The sequence below is a fragment of the Theropithecus gelada genome, chromosome 7a, assembly GCF_003255815.1.
Source record: "Theropithecus gelada isolate Dixy chromosome 7a, Tgel_1.0, whole genome shotgun sequence".
Taxonomy (NCBI): domain Eukaryota; kingdom Metazoa; phylum Chordata; class Mammalia; order Primates; family Cercopithecidae; genus Theropithecus; species Theropithecus gelada.
Genome location: NC_037674.1, coordinates 26,279,343 through 26,304,948, shown reverse-complemented (window position 1 = coordinate 26,304,948; position 25,606 = coordinate 26,279,343). Strand labels below are relative to the sequence as shown.

At 38.2% G+C, this 25,606-nt stretch overlaps 1 protein-coding gene across 1 annotated transcript in view; it reads right to left on the bottom strand.

Moving 5' to 3' along the window:
* The window catches only part of AP4E1 (adaptor related protein complex 4 subunit epsilon 1), a 90,137-nt gene that overhangs the window by 5,736 nt on the left and 58,795 nt on the right, over positions 1-25,606 (bottom strand). Inside the window, exons 16-19 of the mRNA XM_025390797.1 lie at positions 12,519-12,642; positions 6,505-6,760; positions 2,317-2,874; positions 938-1,128 (exon numbers count right to left, since the gene is read on the bottom strand). Of these exons, the coding sequence (XP_025246582.1) occupies positions 938-1,128; positions 2,317-2,874; positions 6,505-6,760; positions 12,519-12,642 (1,129 nt within the window). The remainder of the gene's footprint in view (positions 1-937; positions 1,129-2,316; positions 2,875-6,504; positions 6,761-12,518; positions 12,643-25,606) is intronic.

The following is a 25,606-nucleotide window of genomic DNA, read 5'->3' as shown; positions in this document are numbered from 1 at the left end:
CAGTTTGGGAGGCCAAGGCAGACAGATTGCTTGAGCCCAAGAGTTTGAGACTAGCCTCAGCAACATGGCAAAACTCTGTCTCTACAAAAAACACAAAAATTAGCTGGCATGGTGGCACATTCCTGTAGTCCCAGTTACTCAGGAGCCTGAGGTGGGAGGATCACTTGAGCCTGGGAGGTCAAGGCTGCAGTGAACCATAGTGTGGCACTGCACTCCAGCCTGGGTGACACAGCAAGACCCTGTCTCAAAAAAAAAAAAAGAATGATGAACAAAAGTTAGAGCATTGTATTGTAACAGAAGTGACATGTGGAGGTTAAGAATATATAGAGAGATATTCATTGGTATTCTGCATTCTGGGTTCAGGCAGCCTTCATATTTTTAATGTTCAAAAACAGTACATTTATAAAACAAAATTAGAGCAGGTAAGATATTGTTTTCAATTATTTTGGTAACACTGCACGGTGCCTAGTATAATGGCAAAAACTGCATGTTTAATAAAAGTTTAATAACTATGTCGAGCAATTTTCTTACATTTCTCTAAAGCTTAACAAACAGATTTTATGAAATAATCGAATAAAATACACACGAGAGAAACTTTTAAAAGCCATGCAGAATCTTTGGAGTTATTTAGTTTAAATAATACTTTTTCTCACAAGTTTTTCCAGGTCACCAACTCCAACCTAAATCAGGTCTCTCACTATAATCCCTCATTGTACCACTTATTTTCTCTTCATAGCACAATTCATAATTACATACGTATGTATGTAATTGCACCACGTCTCCTCCATAGACTAGAAATTCCTCTAAGGTAGGAACTGTGTGTAGTTTTTAACTGTTACACTCCCTAGCACCCAGCATAGTGCCTCCATCCACAGAAGAGGTCTAAAAAATAGTTGGTGAATGAACAACTTGAATTAACATTTCACAAAACATTTACCTAATGAAATCTAATAGTGGTAAGTTTACAGAAAATTCCAGCTGAGCAGAATGAGTATCCATCATATGATAACTAATAAAACCAGAAAGAATTTCTTCTGTAAAAGGTTTTTCTATCTGCACACTATATTGAAAGCTTCTGGTACTTTCTGCTTCCGTTACAGGCAAACAGCATCCAGGTTGCTCAGTGACCTGCAAATAAAAGTAATAAAAGTGTTGAAGAAGGAAGGGATCAATACAGACTATTATATGACTACCAATTTTCTATTTAAGTGGTACAAATCATACTAATGTGGGAAGTTAATAACAAACTACATTATGAAGATGATGGACAATTTCACTTGAGAAAAATTCACTAGAACAGATAATGAAATAATAATTGTACACAGGTCAAAATTATGTTAACAAATGGCATTACAGTTAAAACTCTGTAAATGTCCTGGCTGGCCCTAGGTTTTTAAAGATAGGAGAGTTTTAAAATAATTTTTAAAAGAATTTAAATATAAATACAAATACAGGTGTCATCTATTCTCATTCTCTACCCTCAAGCTCTGGTGGTAGAGTTAAAGCAACTGGGAAGGGTTTGGTCTGTTTTTTTAAGTTCCACAGGTTATTTTTTTATTTTTTATTTTTTGAGATGGAGTCTCACTCTGTCACCCAGGCTGGAGTCCAATGGTGCAATCTTGGCTCACTGCAACCTCCACCTCCCAGGTTCAAGTGATTCTCCTGCCTTAGCCTCCTAAGTAGCTAGGATTACAGGTGTGCACCACCACGCCCAGCTAATTTTTGTATTTTTAGTAGACACGGGGCTTCACCATGTTGGTCAGGCTGGTCTCAAACTCCTGACCTCGTGATCTGCCCACCTCAACTTCCCAAAGTGCTGCGATTACAGGTGTCAGCCACCGCGCCCGGCCCAACAGGTGATTGTAAAGCACATCTAGTATCAGGAACTTTTGCTCTGGTCAGTGGCGCAGACAATATCCCATTCAACACATTCTAGCTCATAGAAGAAACTGGGCCAGTTTTGTGGAAGATAAATATACTAGTCAAATCTCATTACAACTCCACCAAGGACATCCATACAATAATGCAATTAAACATACTTCCAGCAATCACAATGGCAATCTGTCAGAGCTAGGGAAGAAAGAGAACTAATGTCTGAGCACTCAGTATATAAAAATAAATTGGTGACAGAAAGAAGTAAACAGTATACACATTTATTCTTCAATATCCTTACTCCTTAATCTTCCACTTTGCTAAATAATTTGAGAATTTCGTTTTAGTGTTTATGACAAAAGTGAACCAGACATTTAAAGAGCGCAGGAAAAGAGAACACAAAATACACACTGAAAATAAAACAATAATACCTTTAAATTTTACCTTGAAATTTTCCGCAGGAAAAATTTCTAGGTTAGCACTTTTCAATTCCAAACCACTCTTATTAGTGACTGACCAGACCATCAATAAACAATCATCTTTCCAAATTTTATAAGAAGACACTGATATGGTTTCATTATTACAGATTTCCATAGCATTTGAGTGTATGTATTCAGTAGATTCTTCCAAAAAAGATGAAGCTAAAGAGCTTTCCTTGGCAACTGAGGCTGCAGTAGATTGAGGAGGGTGAAAAATTTCCATGCTGTTATCAGCAAACAATGAAGGTGTAGACAGACTGCAATTTGAGAATTTCTCAACCAAGGGCAGTTCTGTGAGTGACTCAGAATCCAAAAGTTCCGAATTGAGAGAAAATGTCTTTAATTCTTTGTCTCCTCTATCGTGCAAAGTATTCAAGTAATAGTCATCTTCATATGCCACATTTGACAAAGAACTAAAGGAAGAACTGGTCATATTATGAGTACTGGTTGTTTCGCCACTTTTAGCTTCCTTGACTTTTGATTTCCTTCTGAACTTGTGAGAGACAGTATCTGCTTTTCCCAGCTGCAAAAATAAACATCATAATATAAAAAGAAATCATTCTACTAGTCATGAGTTTTAAACATTCATCTATAATTTCAACTTGGCAATATAACAATTTGCTGAGGTTCTAACTACAAAGAATAAATTTGCAAAGAATCAGAGATAAATAAAATGTTAAACCCTAAAATTCTGACAGCTATATAACTCATTAAAAAACGCATGGAATCAGAAAAAGAAATAAGGTCAAAAAGTCAGTCATGAACAAAAAACTTGTTAGATTTCAGAATACTAGCATATAGAACTGAACAAATTAAAAAACAGTGAGAAAACTAGCCATTTTTTGAGTTGCCATAGTTGTTCTGTATAAGCCTAAGTTACTCTTGAATGCAGGGATGACCCAACCTCGTTTTAGTCATCTATAATAATCATGATTTCGTGGCCTGTGAGTTAGTAAGCAGGAAAGAAAGAAAAACTGATTTTATCTCAAGAATTAACTGGCAGCAGCTGACTGGAACACTCAGCAGGAAAGAATTCAATAACTGACTAGTGATGTTTGCCACACATTCAGGAGACAGAATGGCAAACTTGTCATTGTTGGTCTAAACTTTCTGAAGAATGTTCTGTGAATCTATGTAAGAGGAGTGATGGTTCAAGTGTTCCCTTGCCTCACAAAGTTCTATTTAGAATCAGTGCAGCAGACTGGCACTACTCTCCACCTCCACCCCCCGGGGTGCTTTGACACTACACAGCATCCTTTACATGATTCTAGTTGACCAGAATTCTAGTTCCCTTTTCATATCTTCTCTGTCACTCTCCTCAAGTCCCAACACCTTCTTCCAACTCTGAACAGATGATTTTTGTCTCTTACCTCCAATTCAGAAGTCACCAAACAAGAACTAACATTTTATTAACACAAAAACAAGGGGGCACAAAAACTACTGTAGTTATTTTCAATAGTTACTAATAACTGTTAAATAGTAGTTATTTTCAGTAGTTATGGGACTTAAGTTAGATGTATATTAGAGAGCAGGCATGGTGGCTCACATCTGTAATCCCAGTACTTTGGGAGGCTGAGGCAGGTGGATCACTTGAGGCCAGGAGTTCGAGACCAGCTTGGCCAACATGGTGAAACCCCGTCTCTACCAAAAAAAAAAAAAAAATTAGCCAGGTGTGGTGGCGCATGCCTGTAATCCCAGTTACTCAGGAGACTTAAGTGGGAGAATTGCTTGAACCTGGGAGGCAAAGGTTGCAGTGAGCTGAGATTGTGACAATGCACTCCAGCCTGGGCAATACAGCAAGATTCTGTCTTAAAAAAAAAACGAAAAAAAAAAAACCCAAAAAAACAGATGTATATTAGACTGCTTGTTACTGTCCCCTGGGTCACCGATGCTCTCTGCATTTTTTTTTTGGTCTATGTTTCATTTTGGATAGTTTCTATTACTTTGTCTTCAAGCTTAATGATCTTTTCTTCTGCACTGTCAATCTGCTAGTATTCAGAAGCTATACAGGCCAGAAGACACTGTAGCGACATCTTTGTTTAAATGCTTGAAGAAAAGAAACAGTTTAGCACAGCATACTCAGAAAAAAAATGTCTTAAAAATGAAGGTGAGGCCGGGCATGGTGGCTCATGCCTGTAATCCTAGCACTTTGGGAGGCCAAGGGAGGAGAATCACTTGAAGTCGGGAGTTTGAGACCAACCTGGCCAACATGGTGAAGCCCCGTCTCAACTAAAAATACAAAAATTAGCTGGACTTGGTGGCACATGCCTGTAATCCCAGCTACTGGGGAGGCTGAGACAGGAGAATCGCTTGAACCTGAGAGGCAGAGGTTGCGGTGAGCCAAGATTATGCCATTGCACTCCAACCTGGGTAACAGAGTAAGACTGTCTCAAAAAAAAAGGTGAAATAAGAAGCCAAAGGTGAAAAAAAATAATAAACCTTGGCCTTTCTAAAGTGATGTAAAAAATTAATTCAAAATGGATCACAGACCTAAAAATAAAAGCTAGTTAAAATGAAACACATCAATAGAATCTTGATGTATATAACTGAGAACGCTAACGTAAGAAAAATCAGCAGGGAACAGGATTCCTGGAGAAAAACAGCCACCCAAAATGAGGCATGACACAGAAGGAGCACATTCAGTTAGTCCCAATCCTGTCTGCTTTGCCCCAGTATCAGAGGAAGGGTCGGGGCTGAGAAGTGAGAGGATACATGCTAATTTTATGTCATCATTAACTGTTCCTCCTTCTTTATGACGCATCTACGTTACAACACAATTCCTCACAGAATTTAGGGTCTCATAAAACAGAGAAATACACTGCTTTTTCTACTCTTCAGTGACAGCTGGGTGAGAATGAGGGGGAAGTATAAGAGGTAAGCCAAAAAGGATTTAGCATCATTAATAGAAAAAACATCATAATAACATTTCTGATTTCAAACTCGCCACAAAAAAATCTAGTATCACCCTGAATGTTCTCCTGAGGAAAAAATCTACCTGAAAGTTATGCACTTGTTAAATAGGCAGCAATGAGGTTCACAAATCAGGGCTCCATGAGCCTGGGTGTAATCTGACTTTGGTGTGTTCCTCCTAGAGCATTCCACTGGTACCCTCTCATCACAGCCTACCAGGACAACTCAAAAACCCAAGATCAGTCACTTTACTGCTGATCTGCAAATGTCAACTCAGAAAATATTAAGATACATTAATTATTAATATTTTTAGGCTGAATCTGTTTTTTCTTAAGAGAGAATATCAAGTCTGACAGAAACAGGATCTAGACTGGTGAGTCTAGAAAAGAAAGAGACAAAGATAAAGAGTACATAGTATGGTATACCATCTGGCCTGGTACTGACAGGAATGAAGGGGAAATTTCACCATGGGAGGAGGAGGTTGAAAGAGCTGGGATGTCACTCTAATGAAAATTTTGTACAAGGTGGGTTCATTAGCCACCAAAAGGAGGATACATTACATGGTATTCTCAGATGCTCAAAAATAGCACCTGTCCTTCACTCCAACTTGTCATTGTTTTACTATGAAAATAATTTCTCAGTATAAAAAATTTAAAAATCATAATCTTAATATCTGAATATAATTATCATTTTTGTATAATTCCTTTCAGCCTTAGGTATAAACAAGGTATAAATAAAACTTTATACTCTGTACTTTTTGTTTAATACATCATTTAAGTATATTTTCATTTTATAAAGCAATATTATTGATCATTCTTAGAGCTGAATAATGTTCTGGGAGAATACAATTTATGTAATACAATTTTGAGGAGTACTTTTTACAAAGATAGACCAACATTGTTGAACAATTATCATCATCCCCCTTCCCTTTGAGAACTGCCCCATCCACCCACAGGGGTAAGAGTCACCGTAGTCATACCTGTAACTATTTGGAGCCTGACCCTTGTCCACTGACAGGGTTACAGAGAACACCTGACTCAAGTTGAGCCAACTGCATTTTCTCTTTCAGGAATATAAAAGGTGTGTCATTAGTGGTTCTGCAGCTGGGTAATGATGGTGAGTAAGAACTGGGGAAGCCACTTCTCACCATACAAATAGATGACAGCCAGGAGCTTTTATAGAGCCAGTTTTTTTGTACAAACAGACAACAACGATTCTTAGAGGAATAGAACCGATTACTTACCAGGTTGACTGTACTTTCTGATCCTAGCCCAACAAATAATGATGATGCCAGCAGCTGCTTTTCTTTCTCCTCTTTAGATTGGGTAAGAACTTGAGATTGATCCTTTTTTGTTATAGCTTGATCTACATTCTCCATTATACTCTCTTGAGGAATAGGCAGAGCTCCACTTTCATCACCAGTTTTGCTTTCCTTCTTGGGAAGATAGCCTTCTTTCCCCCACAATTTCTTTATACCTTCCAGCTTCAAGCTATTTGTCCTAAGGAGGTTGATAATAAAAATCAAGTCAATTTAAATAACTGCTAATAGTTACTTTCTTGAGGCATTCTTTCAAAACATATCAATGCCCATGGCCTTTTAAAAACAACTGCCACATTATATTCTGCATGCCAGAAGTAAAACCTCGATCTCTAGATTTTATTTTAGTTATAGCCAACATCCCTCCACCCTCAAAGGATTTGATTTAAGGCTGCAGAACTCTAGACTTAGTTAAAAATTTCACAGCATTTAATTTTCACTTAATTGCTTAAGTTATACAAAAATAGAACTACTGTAAATCAGTTTCTTTCTTCCACTGACTTTTCAAAAATACCTTTAATTCTGATGGGTTAAAGATGAGAAATGATTCAAATTTCTTAGCAATATGAAGGAATTAAACCTATATAAATTCATTAAGTAAAATCCTGTTAAAAGCAAAAACATCACTCAAATGTACTCCTATGTATAAATTTACATTGTATTTTTTCTTTAATTTTACAACCCAGGAGACATAAATTCAAGTTGCCGTGAATACATGCTCCCCATAAATTTACTTTAATCCAAAAGATTTTTCTCACTATGCATACTCGTGACATTTCCAACTATTATTAAGTGTACTTTTATCAAAATGCAATGAAGTTTTATCTATAAAAGAAAAAAAGTAAGATTTTAGGAAAAAGCCTGAGGCTGACAAATTTTTACACCTAAGTTGAAAAAGAATTAAGGTGTTATTTAGGAGCCAGGTGTCCTACCCAAAAAGCCTAAACAAGGCATCTAGGCAGTAAGTCCAGGGCCAAATTTAGAATCCTAATGTTGTCACAAACGTTGCAGTCATGAATCTAGAGTGACTAATAAGCGCAGGCTAAAATAGCCAAGGATCATCTCTATTATTCTCATATAAGAGCTATGTGTCCATTAATTAGTTTGATTGTGGTAATCATTTCACAAGGTATATCAAAACATCACATAGCACGCCTTAAATACATACCACTGACCCTTGAAAAATGGAGATGGTAGGTGCACTGACTCTTTGCATTGTCAAAAATCCACGTGTAACTTCTGACTCCTCCAAAACTTAACCACTAATAGCCTACTGTTGACTGGAAGCCTTACTAATAACATCAACAGTCAATTAATACAAAGACTAGTATCTATATATATTTTATGTATTCCTGACAATCTTATTGTTTCTTAATTTTTTGATATTCCTAGGGTACACGGTTTGTTGGAAAGTTTTTTCAAATTATCTCAAATCTGAAAAACTTTTTCCAACATATTTACTGAAGAAATCTGTGTACTAAGTGGACCCACACAGTTTAACCCATATTGTTCAAGGGTCAGCTATACAATGTTTATTTAGCAATTATATCTCAATAACACTGGAGTTTAAAAAAAAAAAAAAAACATGTGCCCTTGGCACTTGACTCATTTAAGCATCTCTGTCATGGTCCAAAATGGCATTTTAAAAAAATCATTTTTACTACAAGATGAGTTGATCATGAAATGAACAAAAAGGAAGACTCAGAAATATTTCTATTAATTATTATTAGTATTGAAATTGTTGGAATCATGATCAATGTGATTTTGAGCCCAAAACAAAGCAAAAGCAGGTAATTACACTTCATACTGACTGAAGAATTAATGCTATTAAGAAGTAAGTAGCTAAAGGAAAAATTGAATGTTAATTTAAAATGCCCTAAAGGGAACTGGTTCATTCCTTCTCAATGATTTTTGCTGCTGAGTATCCCTTTACAAATATCTTCATTTCCCCCTTTCTTCCTCCAGGTTCTAAAAGAGTTTTCTAAAAAAAAAAAAAAAAGTTATACAATAAACCTCTTAGACAAAAATTGGTTGTACTTGCCATAAGCAGATCCCAAGTGGTCACGGGAACCACAAAAATAACCCCTAACATTTCTAGAACAGAATTCTCAAAAGAAGCACCTCTAGGGAATTTGTGAATATCCACAAGAGTATTATAGTATCTGTATACTCCCTTTAACCAAAATATTACCTTTATTCACAAAAAAAAAAGGAGAACAAGTCCCTAAATTTTACTAATAAATGATTTAAATAGTAGTTTAACAACAACAACAACAAAAGGCAGATGTGGAGGACAATGGGCTGCTCCATCCGGATCCCTCTTCAATGAAGGACTGTTGACCAGCTGTTGGGAGTGCTGTCAGCTCTCAGCCTCTTCAGGGATTGCCTGAGCTGCAGAGGGCTACTTCACCCAAGATCACGCCCCTTCCAAGGCAGCCTACATCCAGTGATGGATGAATGGAAGTATAAAGTCCTTGCCATCCATCTTGGTTCAACTCAGGACAACTCTGAAGGGTCTTTCCAGCTCCATAGCTCCCCATGGTGTCAGTAGAGGTTGTCACTGGCAATGCATTGCATCTTAACTTCTGCCCAAACCTGCTTCTTTTTCCTTCCTTCTATAGATGTTGATCCCAATGAGACTCCTAATTATTCTGCATACTAAATGCCATCACAGAATGTGTTTCCCAGGGAACTCAATCCACAACTGGCAAAAAGGGGCAGGAGGTACAAAAGGAGCCTAAAAGGAGCCTCAAACTATTTTAAAGATTTTTCTTTTTTATTTCATCTGCATACATAGTTATGATCAACACAAATATTCTGTTATGCATACATACAGATCATCTAAAAAGTGGGAAAATATGGCCAGGTGCAGTAGCTCACACCTGTAATGCCAGCACTGATGCTGAGGCAGGCAGATCACTTGAGCCCAGGAGTTCAATACCAGCCTGGCCAACTTGGCGAAACCCAGCTCTACTAAAAACATAAAAATTAGCCAGGCGTGGTGACAGGCGTCTGTAATCCCAGCTACTTGGGAGGCTGAGGCATGAGAACCCAGGAGAACCCACCAGAACCCAGGAGGTGGAGAATGCAGTAAGCCAAGATCACACCACTGCACTCCAGTCTAGGTGACAGAACGAGACTTGTCTCAAATAATAATAAATAAATAAATAAATAAATAAATAAATAAATAAATAAATAGGAAAATACATAAGAAAGCAACATAAGGCCATTTCATACACAGAATATGCTTCTTAATGATATGAAACACTAGAAAAAGAATATTTTTAAACATGAGTCATCTTTGCCCGGATTTTGACGATACTATTATATAATACATGGTTTTCTACAGTGTGTCCTTGTATTATTTATATTCAGACCATTCAAACATAGATGTAAATTCAGACCAAGTAACTAAGCTTCAAAAGATTAGGGATGTACTTTAATTCAGCTCTAGGAATTCCCCTTTGAGATAGGGTGCTCCAGGTAAGAAATTATAAATTAGGTTTGCTACTACTTTATTCTCAGGTTTTCAGGGACTGTAAAAGAGCAACTGTCTTCCCTCTACGATGATTCACCTTGCCAATTACTATGTTCCTCTTCTGAAATAATGTGTGAGCTGAGGTCCTCTTTGGAAACAAATTTTAAATTCATCCCTCATCTTCCATTTCACAATAATACAGCATATATTATATAATTGCTTAGCAGTTTTGCCAAATGTCATTTCTCTGAGGGTAGCAGATGTATATGTACAGTATTTACAAGGCCCTGCCACAGCCCCCAGATCCTAGTTCAGTACTATAGTAACAGATGCTGCACCTGTTGTGCAGGTAAAAGTGTGTAAGTTCCTCCCTGGGTTTGAAGGGTTCCTGTCTCTTTCCCTTGTCCCTTTGGTCCCTGTTTGGGACACTTAATTGCTGTCACCTCCACCATCAAATGCCCACAAACAATATCTGCTCCCCATGTTTGGAATACCAAAATTAAACATCTGGGAAAGAAAATAAGGAGGTTAACAGAGCAGGAAAAACAAAAGGATAAGAAGAAGAATTTGAATTCATGCCATTTCATTCAACATATGCTACATTCCTCATGATCTATTATTAGTATCTTTCTTCCAATAAATACTTGTAACCATTTCACTGAACAACTGACAAATGTAACAATGAACATAAAATGACTGACTTCTTAATAAATACAGAAGAACTCAAAATTCAAATATCATCCTTCAAAGTTATCACTTTTGAGATTTTATCACATTTATTCCAACAATGCGGCCATTACTTAAAACATTTTTAACTCTATTAGATGCAGCTTCTTCTCAAACAAGAAAGCCATTTCCTTACTTTATTGTCACATCAGAATATTGACCAAAATTATTCAGATTGATCATGAATATTATTTGGTAAACTCACCTCTTGGGTAATGAAGACAATGATGGTAATGACAATCCTTATTAATATCAGCAACTACCATTTATCAATCACTATGAACTGGGCTGTACTATGTACTTTACACATGTCATCTCATTTTATTCACTTAATTATGTTTCTAAAGGTAACTTAATTATGTTTCCGAAATCAAAATAAACCTTACAATGAAATTCAGCTCTAAATAAAACATTTAAACAAACGCATCACCAATTTTCAAGGTGGCTGGAAAGAAACTCTGAAAGCATTTTGAGCAAAGTATACAGCTTCCTCAGGTGACTACCGATGGTCCCTGACTTATAATAGTTCAACTTAATGATTTTTTTGGCTTTACAATGGTGTGAAAGCAATAGAGTTTAGTAGAAACCACACTTCAAATTTTGAACTTTTATCTTTTCCCAGGCTAGCAATGTGATAGGATATTCTCTTGCAATGCAGAGATAATAATGAGCTAATAAAATAATAAATAGGCTGGGCACGGTGGCTCATGCTTGTAATCCCAGCACTTTGAGAGGCCGAGGTGGGTGGATCACATGAGGCCAGTAGTTTGAGACCAGCCTAGCTAACATGGTGAAATCCCATCTCTACTAAAAACACAAAAAATTAGCTCGGCATGGTGGCGGGAGCCTGTAATCCCAGCTACTGGGGAGGCTAAGGCAGGAGAATCGCCTGAGCCCAGAAGGCGGAGGTTGCAGTGAGCTGAGATCGTGCCATTGCACACCAGCCTAGGCAACAAGAGTGAAAATGTGTCTCAAAGTAATAATAATAATAATATAATAAAATATTTAATAATAATGGGCCAGTGATCAGCAGAACTGAGTTCTAGACATAGATCTGGTGTTTGGTAGATCTGACTTACAATATTTTCAACTTATAATGGGTTTATTAGAATGTAACTCCATCATAAGTTGAGGGGCATCTGTATATGCCTTCACTGGGTGACTGACTATATGGCTTCCTCAGGTGAAATCAATCACCTTATTTTATGTTCACCTCTATATCTGTCAATGTTCCAATGAGATGGTTACAGGATATATTTCTCAGAAGAATGAGGAATGTAGAATGATATGTTAAATATCAACCTGGATGTATAAATTCTAATATGCCTCTAAATATATATATATAAAAAAATATGTAGCAATAACATATATTATTACTACGTATAAAGCTTGTACACATTTTATGCTGTCTTGGAAGGTAGGTAAGCTCTTAAAGAACATATTGTACAATATAAATACCTTAAGAGTAATAAATAGAAACCACTGAAACAACAGCCCATACAGAATTTAGCTTTAAAAACCTTTCTAAACCATTATATTAAAACACACTGTCATAAGTGTGCCTCTCCCTTTGAAAATTATGTGAAAACCACTGAAACAATAGACTTCTTGAAAGTTATCCTAAAATAAGCAAATAATGACTATGATGATACAAGGCACAAGCAGAAGGTAAATGGAATGCTAAAAGACATTTAAACACTCCCATAACCTCCATTTTATAAAGAAATGAACTTACTCTTTTAGTCCTGTCTCAGCACTATTCCCAGATATATCTGAACCAAGAGAAATGCCAGCAGGAGACTGTCGTCCAGTGAAGCCAGATGAAGAAAAGGAGAGTCCATACGGTTCAAAATTGAGAACTAGAATTTTAAAACAATAACAGAGGTTCATATTTAAAACAAAGCAAAAAACTGTCAAAGTTACCATTCACTACCAAAATAATTCAAGACTGGAATCTAATAGCAATTTTTAAACTCTAAGGGACTTTGAGGATGATCTAATCAAATACTTCCAGTAATAAATCAACTACCATTTGGTAAATGTCTACTGTAAGTCTTCACACTACTAGGTGATTAAAGACAAACTATCCTTCATTTTTACCTTTTTACCTCCCTTAGAAGCTAAAAAAGACTCAATTAGGAAAGATAACTGATAAACCAAATCTACCGAAAACTTGCTGCTCCCATGCAAAAATGTTTAATGAGTTATAATGAAGAGGTGACCATGTTTTGCTGAACAAACTGCTCCTAGATACATTCTTGTACCAAATGGACTGATGGAGTCCTCAATGTGAAATCTCCCTAAGGTTAACATAGATTCTGATTCCTTTTAATCTGTATAATCTAATTAATTCAAAAGAGCCAAGAAAATTCATACTGTTACTGTGGTAGAGCAGACGCCAATATCCACTCTCCCTTTCTTTCTATGTAATAAACCTCTCAATTCTTATGTAGATCATGACCACCCAGAGACATTTACAGACACCTTTGCCATATGACTGAAGTCTAGCCTATGAAATTATGCACACATTTTGTTTGCAACTTCTGGAAGGAGTCCTCCTGGAATAAAAGACAATCTTTCTTCTCCCCCTTCCTCTTCTCTGCTGGCTGGACTGCAACATGATTGCTGGGGTGCAAGAAGCCATCTTGGATCATAAAGTGGAACACCAAAGATGCCAGAACAGCAAGAGAGGTGAAACTTGGGTTTTTTAATAATCATGAAGCCATCATCAACCCTACATTGCCTACTTCTGGATTCCTTTAATGGGAGAAAGCAATAACCATCTATCTTGTATGAGGTCCCACTTTGTTTCTTTATTTTTAATAGGATAATTCATCAAGCCTAATCTTAACTAACAAATTTTGGACAGTCTAGATTATAGAAAAGGACCTATTTAAATCATAAAAAGCATCTTAGAAAATATTGTGTCAACTTCTGTAATTACTATTCTCATTTTACAAATGAGGAAACTGTGGTAAACAGTTTGTCCCAAATTACAAAAAATATAAAATGACAAAGCCAGACATGAACTTAGACATTCTAGCATCAGAGCTGTACTCTCAACTATTATATTATATGGTCTCCTCCAAAGGAAATATCACCTATTCCAAAGAATACTAAATAAATGCTTGTTAGTTACCTAAATAAATGATACAGAAGAAGAATCAATGTAAAAAAATAATAATGATGGGCTAATGATCAGGAGAACTGTGTTCTGGACATATCTTTGCTGTTAACGAGGCATGTGAACTAGATCTTCATTTCTTCATCTGTAAAGTGAATAATTCAAACTACGTCAACAGTTTCCAAATGCTGATCTGATAATGAGACTCAAGCTTACTTCACTGAATCTCCCAAGGACCTTTTTATACATACAGCCAAGCTCAGAGAGATTCAGATATAGAAGGAATAGGAGTAGGGCTCAAAATAAGTCTCATTTTTAAAAAACTCTTTGTGGTTCTGATTCATAATCATGTTTGGAAACCGCTTATCTAAATCTCTTTAAGGTCCTTTCCAAGTAGAATATCCTCTCATTTTAAGTTGTTTAATCATCTAACTTAATCATAGTCTGTTTTATGTTGCTATAAGACAATGCAACAGAACAGGTGATTTATGATGAACCAAAATTTACTTGGCTTATAGTTCCAGAAACTGAGAAGTCCAAGGGCATGGCACTGGCATCTGGTAAGGGCCTTCATGCTGCATCGTCCCATGGTGGAAGGAAAGCAGAGGGGCAAGACAGCGCAAGAGCAAGAGAGGGCCAAACTAGCCTAGTCTTTTTCTTTTCTTTCTTTTTCTTTTTTTTTTTGAGATGGAGTTTCGCTCTTGTTGCCCAGGCTGGAGTGCAATGGCACGATCTCGGCTCACCACAACCTCCGCCTCCCGGGTTCCAGTGATTCTCCTGCCTCAGTCTCCTGAGTAGCTGGGATTACAGGCATGCGCCACCATGCCCAGCTAATTTTGTATTTTTAGTAGAGACGGGGTTTCTCCATGTTGGTCAGGCTGGTCTCGAACTCCCGACCTCAGGAGATCCGCCCGCCTCAGGCTCCCAAAGTGCTGGGATTACAGGTGCTCACCGCATCTGGCCCGAACTCACTTTTTTAATGACTCACTCCCATGATAATGATATTAATTCAATCGTAAGGGCAGAGCCCTCGTGACCTATCACCTCTTATTGGGTCTCACCTCCCAACACTGTTTCACTGGGGATTGTTTCCAACACATGAACTTTGGAGTACACATTCAAACCACAGCATTCTGCTCCTGCCCCACCAATATCATGTCCTTATGATACAAAATATATTCATTCCATTACAATAGTCTCAAAAGCCTTAACTCATTCCAGCATTAACTCCAAAGTCCAGAGACATCTAAATCGGATATGGGTGAGACTAAAAGCAAATTTCTCTCCAGCTGTGGGGCTGCGAAATTAACAAGTTATATGCTTCCAAAATACAATAGTAGGGCAGGCATAAAGTAGATATTCCCATTCCAAAAGGGAGGAATAGGCCAGAAGAAAGGGGTAAGTGGTCTCAAATAAGTCCAAAACCCAACAGAGGAATGAACATTAAGTCTTATTGCTCCAGAATTATCATCTCAACTCCACGTCCCACCTTTTGGGAACATTGGGGCAGGAGTTGGACACTCAAGGCCTTAGGCAGCCCCACACCTATGATGAAGTCCTATGACTTCGGGGCTCGGTCCACCCAGCAGCTCTCAGGGGATTGGAGTCTCACGCCTGCAACTCTCCCAAGCTGATGCTGCAAACTAGTAGCATCAGTTCTGGGGTCTCAGGAGTGACCCCACTCCTAAGGGTCCACTAGGCACTGCCCTGGTGGGACTCTCTGTGATGGCTCTGATCCTGTCTTTCTGCTCGGCATTGCCCTAGCAGGGACTTTCTGTGATGGCTTCACACCCATGACAAGTCTCTGCCTAAGCCCCAGGGAGTCCACAACATCTTTTGAAATCTAGGTGGAGGACGCCATGAACCCACGGCTCTTGCACATTGGGCACCTACAGAATTAGCACCACATATGCCACCAAGGTTTATGGCTTGAATCTTCTGGAACAGCAGGTGAAGCCACACCTGGGCCCACGTGAATGGTTGGAGCAACCATGGAATGCTGTACCAGAATGCCGGGAGCAGAGACTTGAGGAAGCTCTGGGCAGCAAGCCCATGAAGGGCACCCTGGTCATCCCCCGAAAGCATTCTGCACTCCCAGAGCTTGAGCCTGTGAAGAGAAAGGCAACCTCTGAGATCTCTGAAATGCCTTTAATGTTACTCTCCCAGTGTCTTGATGATCATTTCTATCACCTGACCAGATCCTTGACCTGGTCTCCCAAACACATTTTCTCATTCTTTACATGGCCAGGCTGAAAATTTTCCATCTTTCTATTATGCTTCTGTTTAGTTATAAATTCCATCTTTAAGTCATTTATTTTCTCTCATATCTTACTGCATGCAGTTAGAAGTAGACACAGCTCCTTCAATATTTTGCATAGAAGTTTCTTCCACCAGATATCCTAGTTCATCGCTCTTAAATTCTGTCTTCCATAAAGCCCTCAGGCATGAAGAGACATAATTCATCCAAGACTTTTGCCACTTTATAAGAAAGATGGTTTTACTCCAGTTTCCAATAAGATATATTCCTCTTTCCTGTCTGGGATCCCATACACTTAATGAACCTAGAATTTAAGTACACTTAAGTAACTTAGATATTAAGAGACAGTGAAGCCCATATTTCTAACAACATTCTGATCATGAACACTTAATCTCTAACTTTCAGATTTTCCCTACAGCTCTCCTCTTCTTCTCAGCCCACATCAGAAGTGCCCTTAATATTATGTTTATGGCAATCTAAAATTTTCCTAGCCTGCTCCTTTAAATTCTTCTGCTCTACTCATTACCCAGTTTCAAAGCCATTTCCACATTTTCAGATATTTTTAATAGCCAACAGCCTCACTTCTCAGGACCAATTTTCTGTCATAATCCATTTTATGTTGCTATAACAGAATACCACAGAATGGGTAATTTATAATGAACAGAAATTTATGGCCGGGCGGTAATTCCAGCACTTTGGGAGGCCAAGGTGGGTGGATTATTTGGGGTCAGCAGTTCAAGCCCAGCCTGGCCAACATGGTGAAACCCTGCCTCTACTAAAAATACAAAAATTAGCCAGGCATGGTGGTGGACACCTCTAATCTCAGCTACTCGGGAGGCTGAGGCAGGAGAATTGCTTGAACCTGGGATGCAGAGGTTGCAGTGAGTCGAGATCATGCCACTGCACTCCAGCTTGGGTGACAGAGTGAGACTGCATCTCAAAAAAAACAAAAAAAGAAAAGAAAAAGAAATTTATTTGGCTCATTGTTCTTGAGGCTGGGCTATCTAACAGCATGGCATCAGCATTTGGCAAGAGCCTTCATGCTGCATCAGGAAGAAGACAGAAAGGCAAGAGAGCATGAGAGCAAGAGAGGGCCAAACTCGCTTTTATAACAACCCACTCTCATGATAATGACATTAATCAATTCATGAAGGCAGATTCCTCATGGCCTGATCACCTCTTTACAGTCCAACCTCTGAATACCATCCCAATGGCAATTAAATCTAAATATGGGTTTTGACAAACACATTCAAACCTTTGCACTTACCATCCAACAGTGGTATCTTTTTAATAGCATCTGTGACAGTGAGTCATCTAGCCACTGCATTAACACTTCCAGTAACAGTGAATACCTCAAGAAATGTTTTCTATGCACATTGAAGGTAAAGAGTTTAAACCAAAAAGCAGAAAGAAGCTCAAAATTAGAGGTACAAAGTTTGAAAGTAGAGAGAATAAAAAAGACATGGAAAGGAACAGTATTTGGAGAGCAAGCAGAAAAAAATATTAATTCCGAGTCAAAAGCATTAAGATTGTCATCTAAGGACGGGCTGGAAAGGCTCAAGGTTGAAAATAAAGTTCAAACCACATTATTTTCATTCTTCAGTGAAAACTCCCCAAGACCCATACAGTGATAATGCCTAAAAGGACTAAAGATGCTGAAGTGTTAACTACATGTGCAAGAGCTCACGCACATATGTGGAACAGAAGGAGAAAAATGGTATACAGAAAGAGCCAAGGGAAGGAAGAAGATGGCTGACTTGCAACTTAGTGAATATGTAGAATTTAGCCAGATGAAGAATGAGGGCAATTCACCAGAAGAGAAAACATGAGCTGGAGGCAGAGAGTCCTTGGAGTTGGGAGCCACTGAAGTACTCTAGGTAAGACATAATAAAGTATAAACTATCCTGGGCATAAGTGAATAATTCAACATTTAACCTATTTGTATCCCTTACTATTAATACTTTAGAGGCCTCAATTATATGCACACTCATTTATCATACTTTGTACTGCAATTCTTTTATACCTCGACAACTTGGGTATATTTCTCTAACCATTCTCAGCTATTATTAATAATTTTTAAACAATTAACTTTAATTATCTGATTATTGTTATTTTATTTTTTGAGAGACTAGCAACCTTACTTTGACATGGCTTTCTAAAAGCCAATTAGTAAATACTGTTTCCCCTTATTATTTCTGGTTATCTAGTGCTGGAGTTATAACACATTTTATTAACATTTTAATAGAATAATCCACACTGATTCTGAAATGCTTTTTTTGATGGGAACTTGTAAGAAAGTTTGTTCCCCACCATCTCACCTATTTTTGCTAATTCTTAGTATCCCATGATATTTTCCTGAAGTTTATTCATTTTTCTAACTAAAAGATCAAAGTATCATTTATTAAAGTAATATTTAACTACTACTCTCTGCAAATGATTATAGAAATCTGAAATAAGATTAGTATCAGAACAGGCTGGCATGGTGGTTTGCACCTGTAATCCCAGAATTTTGGGAGGTGGAAGAGGGCGGATCGCTTAAGGTCAGGAATTTGAGATCAGCCTAGGCAACAGATGAAACGCCATCTCTACTAAAAATACAAAAATAGCTGGGTGTGGTGGCATGTACCAGTTGTCTCAGCTACTTAGTTGAGGCACAAGTTGAGGCACAAGAATCACTTGAACCCGAGAGCAATTCTTTTTTTTTTGCAGCGAGCCAAAAGATTGCAACACTGCACTCCAGCCTGGGCAACAGAGAGAGACTCTGTCTAAAAAAAAAAAAAAAAGATTAGTACCACAACAGATTGATAATTAAAAGATTCAAGAATTAACTCTTTATGTATAAAATACCTACTTCCCCCTACTCTTTATTTTGTCTTATAGCCAATCCCAATTCTAAGATATATAATTTTATAATTTCTTCTACAAGTATTTATTAAATACTTGCTATATCTTGTCCAAAACCAATTTCCTTTTCTTAACCGTCTACTGAAATTTCAATTTTGCTTTAAAGGACTTTTGAAGCACATAGATTTGGGAGGAGAGAGGGAGAATCTAGTTTGAGAGCTTAATCCCGTTTATAATGATGGTTCTATGGGAAAAAATGTACTTGGCAAAGGACTGCATAAGCTTGGGGAATTCCAGGGCTCTTGTATTTGTGTCGGCAATTTAGCTTATTTTAAGAAAGAAAATAGGCAGTGCCAGGAAAGAGTCTCCCTACTCTATCTTCCCTTCCCTATCCAACCCTTGACTTCAGTAATGGCAACTGGTGGCCCCCAGATACCTGAAAATAAGGAAATATGACAACTGAATCATACTTCCCACTGTGGAAACCCAGGAGCTTTTCACTCTAGGCCCCTGGATGTCACAAGGCTTTTATATGCAGTATAGCCACAGGTTAGGCAATTATAATTCAAACCATATTCTATTAATATATAAAGTTAATGAGAGGAAACTGATTACACTTTGAAAGAGAGTTTAATTTTATAGTACATTAGTTATCACTGTGCTAAATAACATATAAAAAGCCTTAAAAGAAAGGGATTGCACAGAATACATGCTTTCCAATCCATGAACACAGGATGTGTTTCCATTTATTTGTGCTTTGTTTGATTTCTTTCATTAATGTTCAGTGGTTTTCATTAAACACAACTTTCTCACTTGCTTAAGTTTAGTATTAGGTATTTTGCTCCTTTTGGTGCTGTCATAAGTTGGGCTGTCTTCCTAATATCCTTGTCAAATGGTTTGTTGTTAGTGCACAAAAATGCAAATAATTTTTGCATGTTGACTTTGCATCCTGCAACTTTCCAGAATTCACTTATTACTTCTAACAGTTTTTTAATGGAGTCTAATTTAGGGTTTTCTATAAATAAAACCATATTATCTGCAAAGAGGAACAATTTTCCTTTCCAATCTGAATACCTCTCTCCTTTTTCTTCATTGCTCTGGCTAACATTTCCAGTACTGTGCTGACTACAAAAGAGACAAGTGGGCATCCTTGCTTTGCTCCTGATCTCAGGAAAAGCTTCTGGTTTTTCATTCTACCATGCTATGATGTTAGCTGTGGGTTTATCATATAGGGCCTTTATTATATTGAAATACTGCCTTCTATTCTTAGTTTATCGAGTTTCTTTTTAATCATGAAAGGGTGTTCAATTTGTCAAACACTTTTTCTGCTTTTACTGAGAAGTGTGTGGTTTTTATCCTTTATTCTGTTAACATGATATCACATTAATTTATTTTCAGATGTTGAACCATCCTTGGACCCCTGGGATAAATCCCACTTGATCATGGTGTACTATCCTTTTCTTGAGTTCAGTTTCCTAGTATTTTGCCTATATTCATCAGGGATATTGGCCTGCAGTTTTCCTTTTTTTTTTTTTTTTTTGTGGTGGCTCTGTCTGGCTTTGGTATCAGGGTAAGGCTGGTCTCATAAAATAAGTTTAGAAATATTCTCTCCTCTTTAAATTTTTGGAAGAGGTTGAAAAGAACTCTCTCTGTGTGTGTCTCTTTTGTAAAGATGGGGTCAAGTTATGTTGTCCAGACTGGTCTCAAACTCCTGGCTTCAAGCGATCCTCCCACCATGGCCCCCCAAATTGCTGGGACTACAGGCATGAGCCACTGTGCCCAGCCCCAGTGTTAATTCATTAAGTGTTTGGTAGAATTCACCAATGAAGAACCACAAAAGACCATGAATACCCAAATTAATCTTGAGAAAAAAGAGCAAAGCTGAAGGCATCACACTTACCAATTTCAAAATATATTTACAAAACTATAATAATCAAAACAGCATAGTACTGGCATAAAGACAGACATAGACACAGAACAGAGAGCCCAGAAATAACACCAAGCGTGTATGGCCAACTAATTTTGAACAAGGACACCCAGAATACAGAGAAAGGACAGTCTTCTCAACAAACAACATTGGGAAAACCAAATATTCACGTGCAAAACAATAAAATGGAACCTTTATCTTACACCATACATAAAAATCAACTCAAAATGAATTAAGGACCTAACTCTAAGACCCAAAACTGTAAAACTCATAAGAAAGAAACATCAGAGAAAAGTTGCTTTTTTCTTCTTTTTTTGAGACGAAGTTTCGCTCTTGTTGCCCAGGCTGGAGTGCAATGGTACAATCTCAGTTCACCGCAACCTCCACCTCCTGGGTTCAAGCAATTCTCCTGACTCAGCCTCTCAGGTAGCTGGAATTACAGGTATGCACCACCACGCCCAGCTAATTTTGTATTTTCAGTAGAGATGGGGTTTCTCCATGTTGGTCTGGCTGGTCTCGAACTCCCAACCTCAGGTGATCCGCCTCCTCAGCCTCCCAAAGTGCTGGGATTACAGGCGTGAGCCACCGTGCCCAGCTGGAAAAGCTGCTTTATGACACTGGTCTTTACAATAATTTCATGGATGTGACACCAAAAGTACAGGTAACAATAACAAAAATAAACAAGTGGCAATACATCAAATAAAAAAACTTCTGCATAGCAAAGAAAACACTCAACAGAGTGAAAAGGCAACCTATGGAATAGAAGAAAGTATTTGTAAACCACATTTCTGGTAAGGGTTAACCTCCAAAATATGTTAATCCTATGACTCAATAGTTTTTTTTTTTTTTAAACTAATAACCTGATCACAAATAGGCCAATAACTTAAATAAATATTTCTCTAAAGAAGACATACACATGGCCAACAGGTATATGAAAAAATGCTCAATGTTACTATTAGCAAGAAAATACAAAACTGAAACCATAATAAGGCATCACCTTGTACCTGTCAGGATGGTGATTATCAAAGAAAAGAAAATATACCATGTGTCAGTAAGGATGTGAAGAAGTTAGAACTCTTACCCGTTGTTGATGGGAATGCAAAATGGTGCAGCCACTGTGGAAAGCAGTATGGAGGTTCCTCAAAAAAATAAAAATACAGGCAGTACACAGTGGCTCATGCCTATAATCCCAGTGCTTTGCAACGTCAAGGTAGGAGGATCACTTGAGCTCAGGAGTTTGAGACCAGCCTGGGCAACATTAGGGAGACTATGTCTCTACAAAAAAATAAAAATTAACCAGGCATGATGGCATGCACCTGGAATCCTAGATACGCAGGAAGCTGAGGCAGTAGGATCACTTGAGCCCAGGAGTTCACGGCTACAGTGAACTACGATCATTCTACTGCACTCCAGCGTAGGTGACAGAATGAGACACTGTCTCAAAAAAAATAGTAAAATAAAATAAAATAAAAAATTGGCCGGGCACAGTGGCTCATACCTGTAACCCTAGCGCTTTGGGAGGCCAAGACAGGTGGATCACTTGAAGTCAGAAAGTTCGAGACCAGTCTGCCCAACATGGCAAAACCCCGTCTTTACAAAAAATACAAAAATTAGCCGGGTGTGGTGGCTCATGCTTGTAGTCCCAGCTACCCAGGATGCTGAGGCAGGAGAATCGCTTGAACCCAGGAGGCAGAGGTTGCAGTGAGCTGAGACTGCACCACTGCACTCCAGCCTAGGTGATAGAGCAAGATTCTGTCTCTAAATAAATAAATAAATAAAAATACAACTACTATATGCTCCAACAATCTCACTTCTGGATGGGTATTTATCCCAAATAAAGCACTCCCATGTTCACTGCAGCACTATTCACAATAGCCAAGATGTGAAAACAACTTAAATGTTCATCAGTAGGTGAATGGATAAAGAAGATGTCATACACATATACAACGGAATTCTGCACCATACAACAACAGGGATGAAACCTAAGAATATTATGCTAAGTGAAATAAGTAAGGCACAGAAAAATATTGCATGGGTCTACTTTTATAAGGTACCTAAAAGTCAAATTCATAGAATTGAGGAATGGAATGGTGGCTGCCAGAGGCTAAGGGGAGAGAGAAATGGGGACTTACCAATCAATGGGCATGAAGTTTTAGTTAAACAAGATGAATAAGTGCTAGAGATCTGCTATACAACATTGTATCTATAGTCAATCATAACATATTATACACTTAAAAATTCGCTAAGAGGGGAGACCTCCAGTTAAGGTTCTTAACCACAAAAAAATAAAATAACAAAAAAATTTAAAAAGATAAAAGGCAAAAAAGAGCAAATGCTTCTGGAGAAAGAGAACACAAGCCTATTAATAATGTTCATAACTTTTTGGTCTCTTTCTAGGATCAACAGTTTAGTTGTTGTCTTAACTCAATATGCCTAGCACACAGCCTGGAGAGTAAGTACTCAACAAAATCATTAAAGGACAAATAGGAAAAAAAAAGAAAAGCCTTTCAGCACTGAATTTTTCAGTATTGACATTCTGAACTCATAAACAGATAATATATTTATTCACTGATCTCCCTTTATTCATATGCATACTTCCCTTCTACCATCCAAATAACTCAATGATTTCCCCTTTACCAAAATCAAGACAGATGTATTTTCCTAACAGGCTGCATTTCTTAAGTACAAAGTTACTCTTTCCTTTATTAACTGTTTCTAACTTAAATCATCAGATATTTTGTTGAATGAAGAATTCTAATACACTTAAGAAATATTAGACTACTCACAGCCATGCAGCTATGTCCTGTGTGAGAGAAACATCCCCATAGGGCTACCCTCAGAAGACATGCCCCCCATCTCCAAGGCTGGCCAAACAGCCTTGCACCCACATCACAAGCCTAAGAAAGAGCCCCTTAGGCTACTCTTGGCAGACGTGTCCCCAGGCTGGCTAGGCAACTACATGCCCATGCTTCCCAGTCAGGGTAACAGCTCCATGGCCCCAACCTCAGTAAGCCAGAACCCAAGTTGGTTGACTCACTGTGTACATGCACATATCCATGACTTGAAAACAGCCTGGGAAGCCTGCCCTTGGCAAAGCCACACCACCATCACTACAAAGTCAGCCTGGGCCACTGAGAAACTCACGAATACCGCTAGAGCAGATTACAGCTAAAGAAACTACATGGCCAGGCACAGTGGCTCACACCTGTAATCCCAGCACTTTCGGAGGCTGAGGCAGGTGGATCACCTGAGAGGTCAGGAGCTTGAGACCAGCCTGACCAACATGGTGAAACCCTGTCTCTACTACAAATACAAAAATTAGCCAGGCGTGGTGGCGTGTGCCTGTAGTCCCAGCTACTCGGGAAGCTGAGATGGGAGAATTGCTTGAACCTGGGAGGCAGAGGTTGCAGTGAGCCGAGATCATGCCACTGTACTCCAGCCTAGGTGACAGAGCAAGATTCTGTCTCAAAAGAAAAAAAAAAAAGAAAGAAAGAAAGAGGCCGGGCGCGGTGGCTCAAGCCTGTAATCCCAGCACTTTGGGAGGCCGAGACAGGCGGATCACGAGCGGATCACGAGGTCAGGAGATCGAGACCATCCTGGCGAACACCGTGAAACCCCGTCTCTACTAAAAAATACAAAAAACTAGCCGGGCAAGGTGGCGGGCGCCTGTAGTCCCAGCTACTCGGGAGGCTGAGGCAGGAGAATGGCGTAAACCTGGGAGGCGGAGCTTGCAGTGAGCTGAGATCCGGCCACTGCACTCCAGCCCGGGCTACAGAGCGAGACTCTTGTCTCAAAAAAAAAAAAAAGAAAGAAAGAAAGAAAGAAACTACATGAAGACGACACTACATGTCCACCACCAAGGCCTTAGTACCCTACTGAACTTATACTCCAAAACCCATTTATACAAATAAGTCTTTCCCTTCAAACTCTACTACATAAACTTGAGTCAACTTTTCCACCAGATTCATACAAATCAACATAGGAACAAATCAACCATGAAAAAAGAAACACGTCAACACCAAAGGAAAATAATAAATTTCTAGTAACAGACCCTCAATCATAAGGAAATATATGAAATTCCAGAAAAGGGATTTAAAATAACAATATTAAGGAAACTCAGTGAGATACAAAAGAATACGGACAGATAATTCAATGAAATCAGGAAAATTATACATTATTTGAACAAGAAATTCAACAAAGAGACAGATATCACAAAAAAGAACCAAACAGAAATCCTAGAGCTGAAGAATTCAATAAATGAAATAAAATACATATGCAAGAGTTTCAACAACACATTAGAAAGCAGAAAAAATAATTTCTGAAGTTGAAGACAGGTCTTTTGAAATAACACAGGAAGACAAAAAGAAAAGAAAAAAGAATTTAAAAAAAATTAAGAAAGCCTACAGGATTTATGGGACACCATTAAGCAAATAAATGTTGTATTATGGGCATTTCAGAAGGAGAAGAGAAGGGAAAATGTGAAGAAAATAATTAATGAAATAATAGCAGGAAACTTTCCAAGTCTTAGAAGAGAGAACATCCTAGTCCAGGAAGCTCAAAGAATCCCAAATAGATTCAACCCCAAGCAGGTCCTTTTTGAGGCACATTTTAGTCAAATTGTCAAAAGTCAAAGACAAAGAATTCTGAAAGCCGGGCACGGTGGCTCAAGCC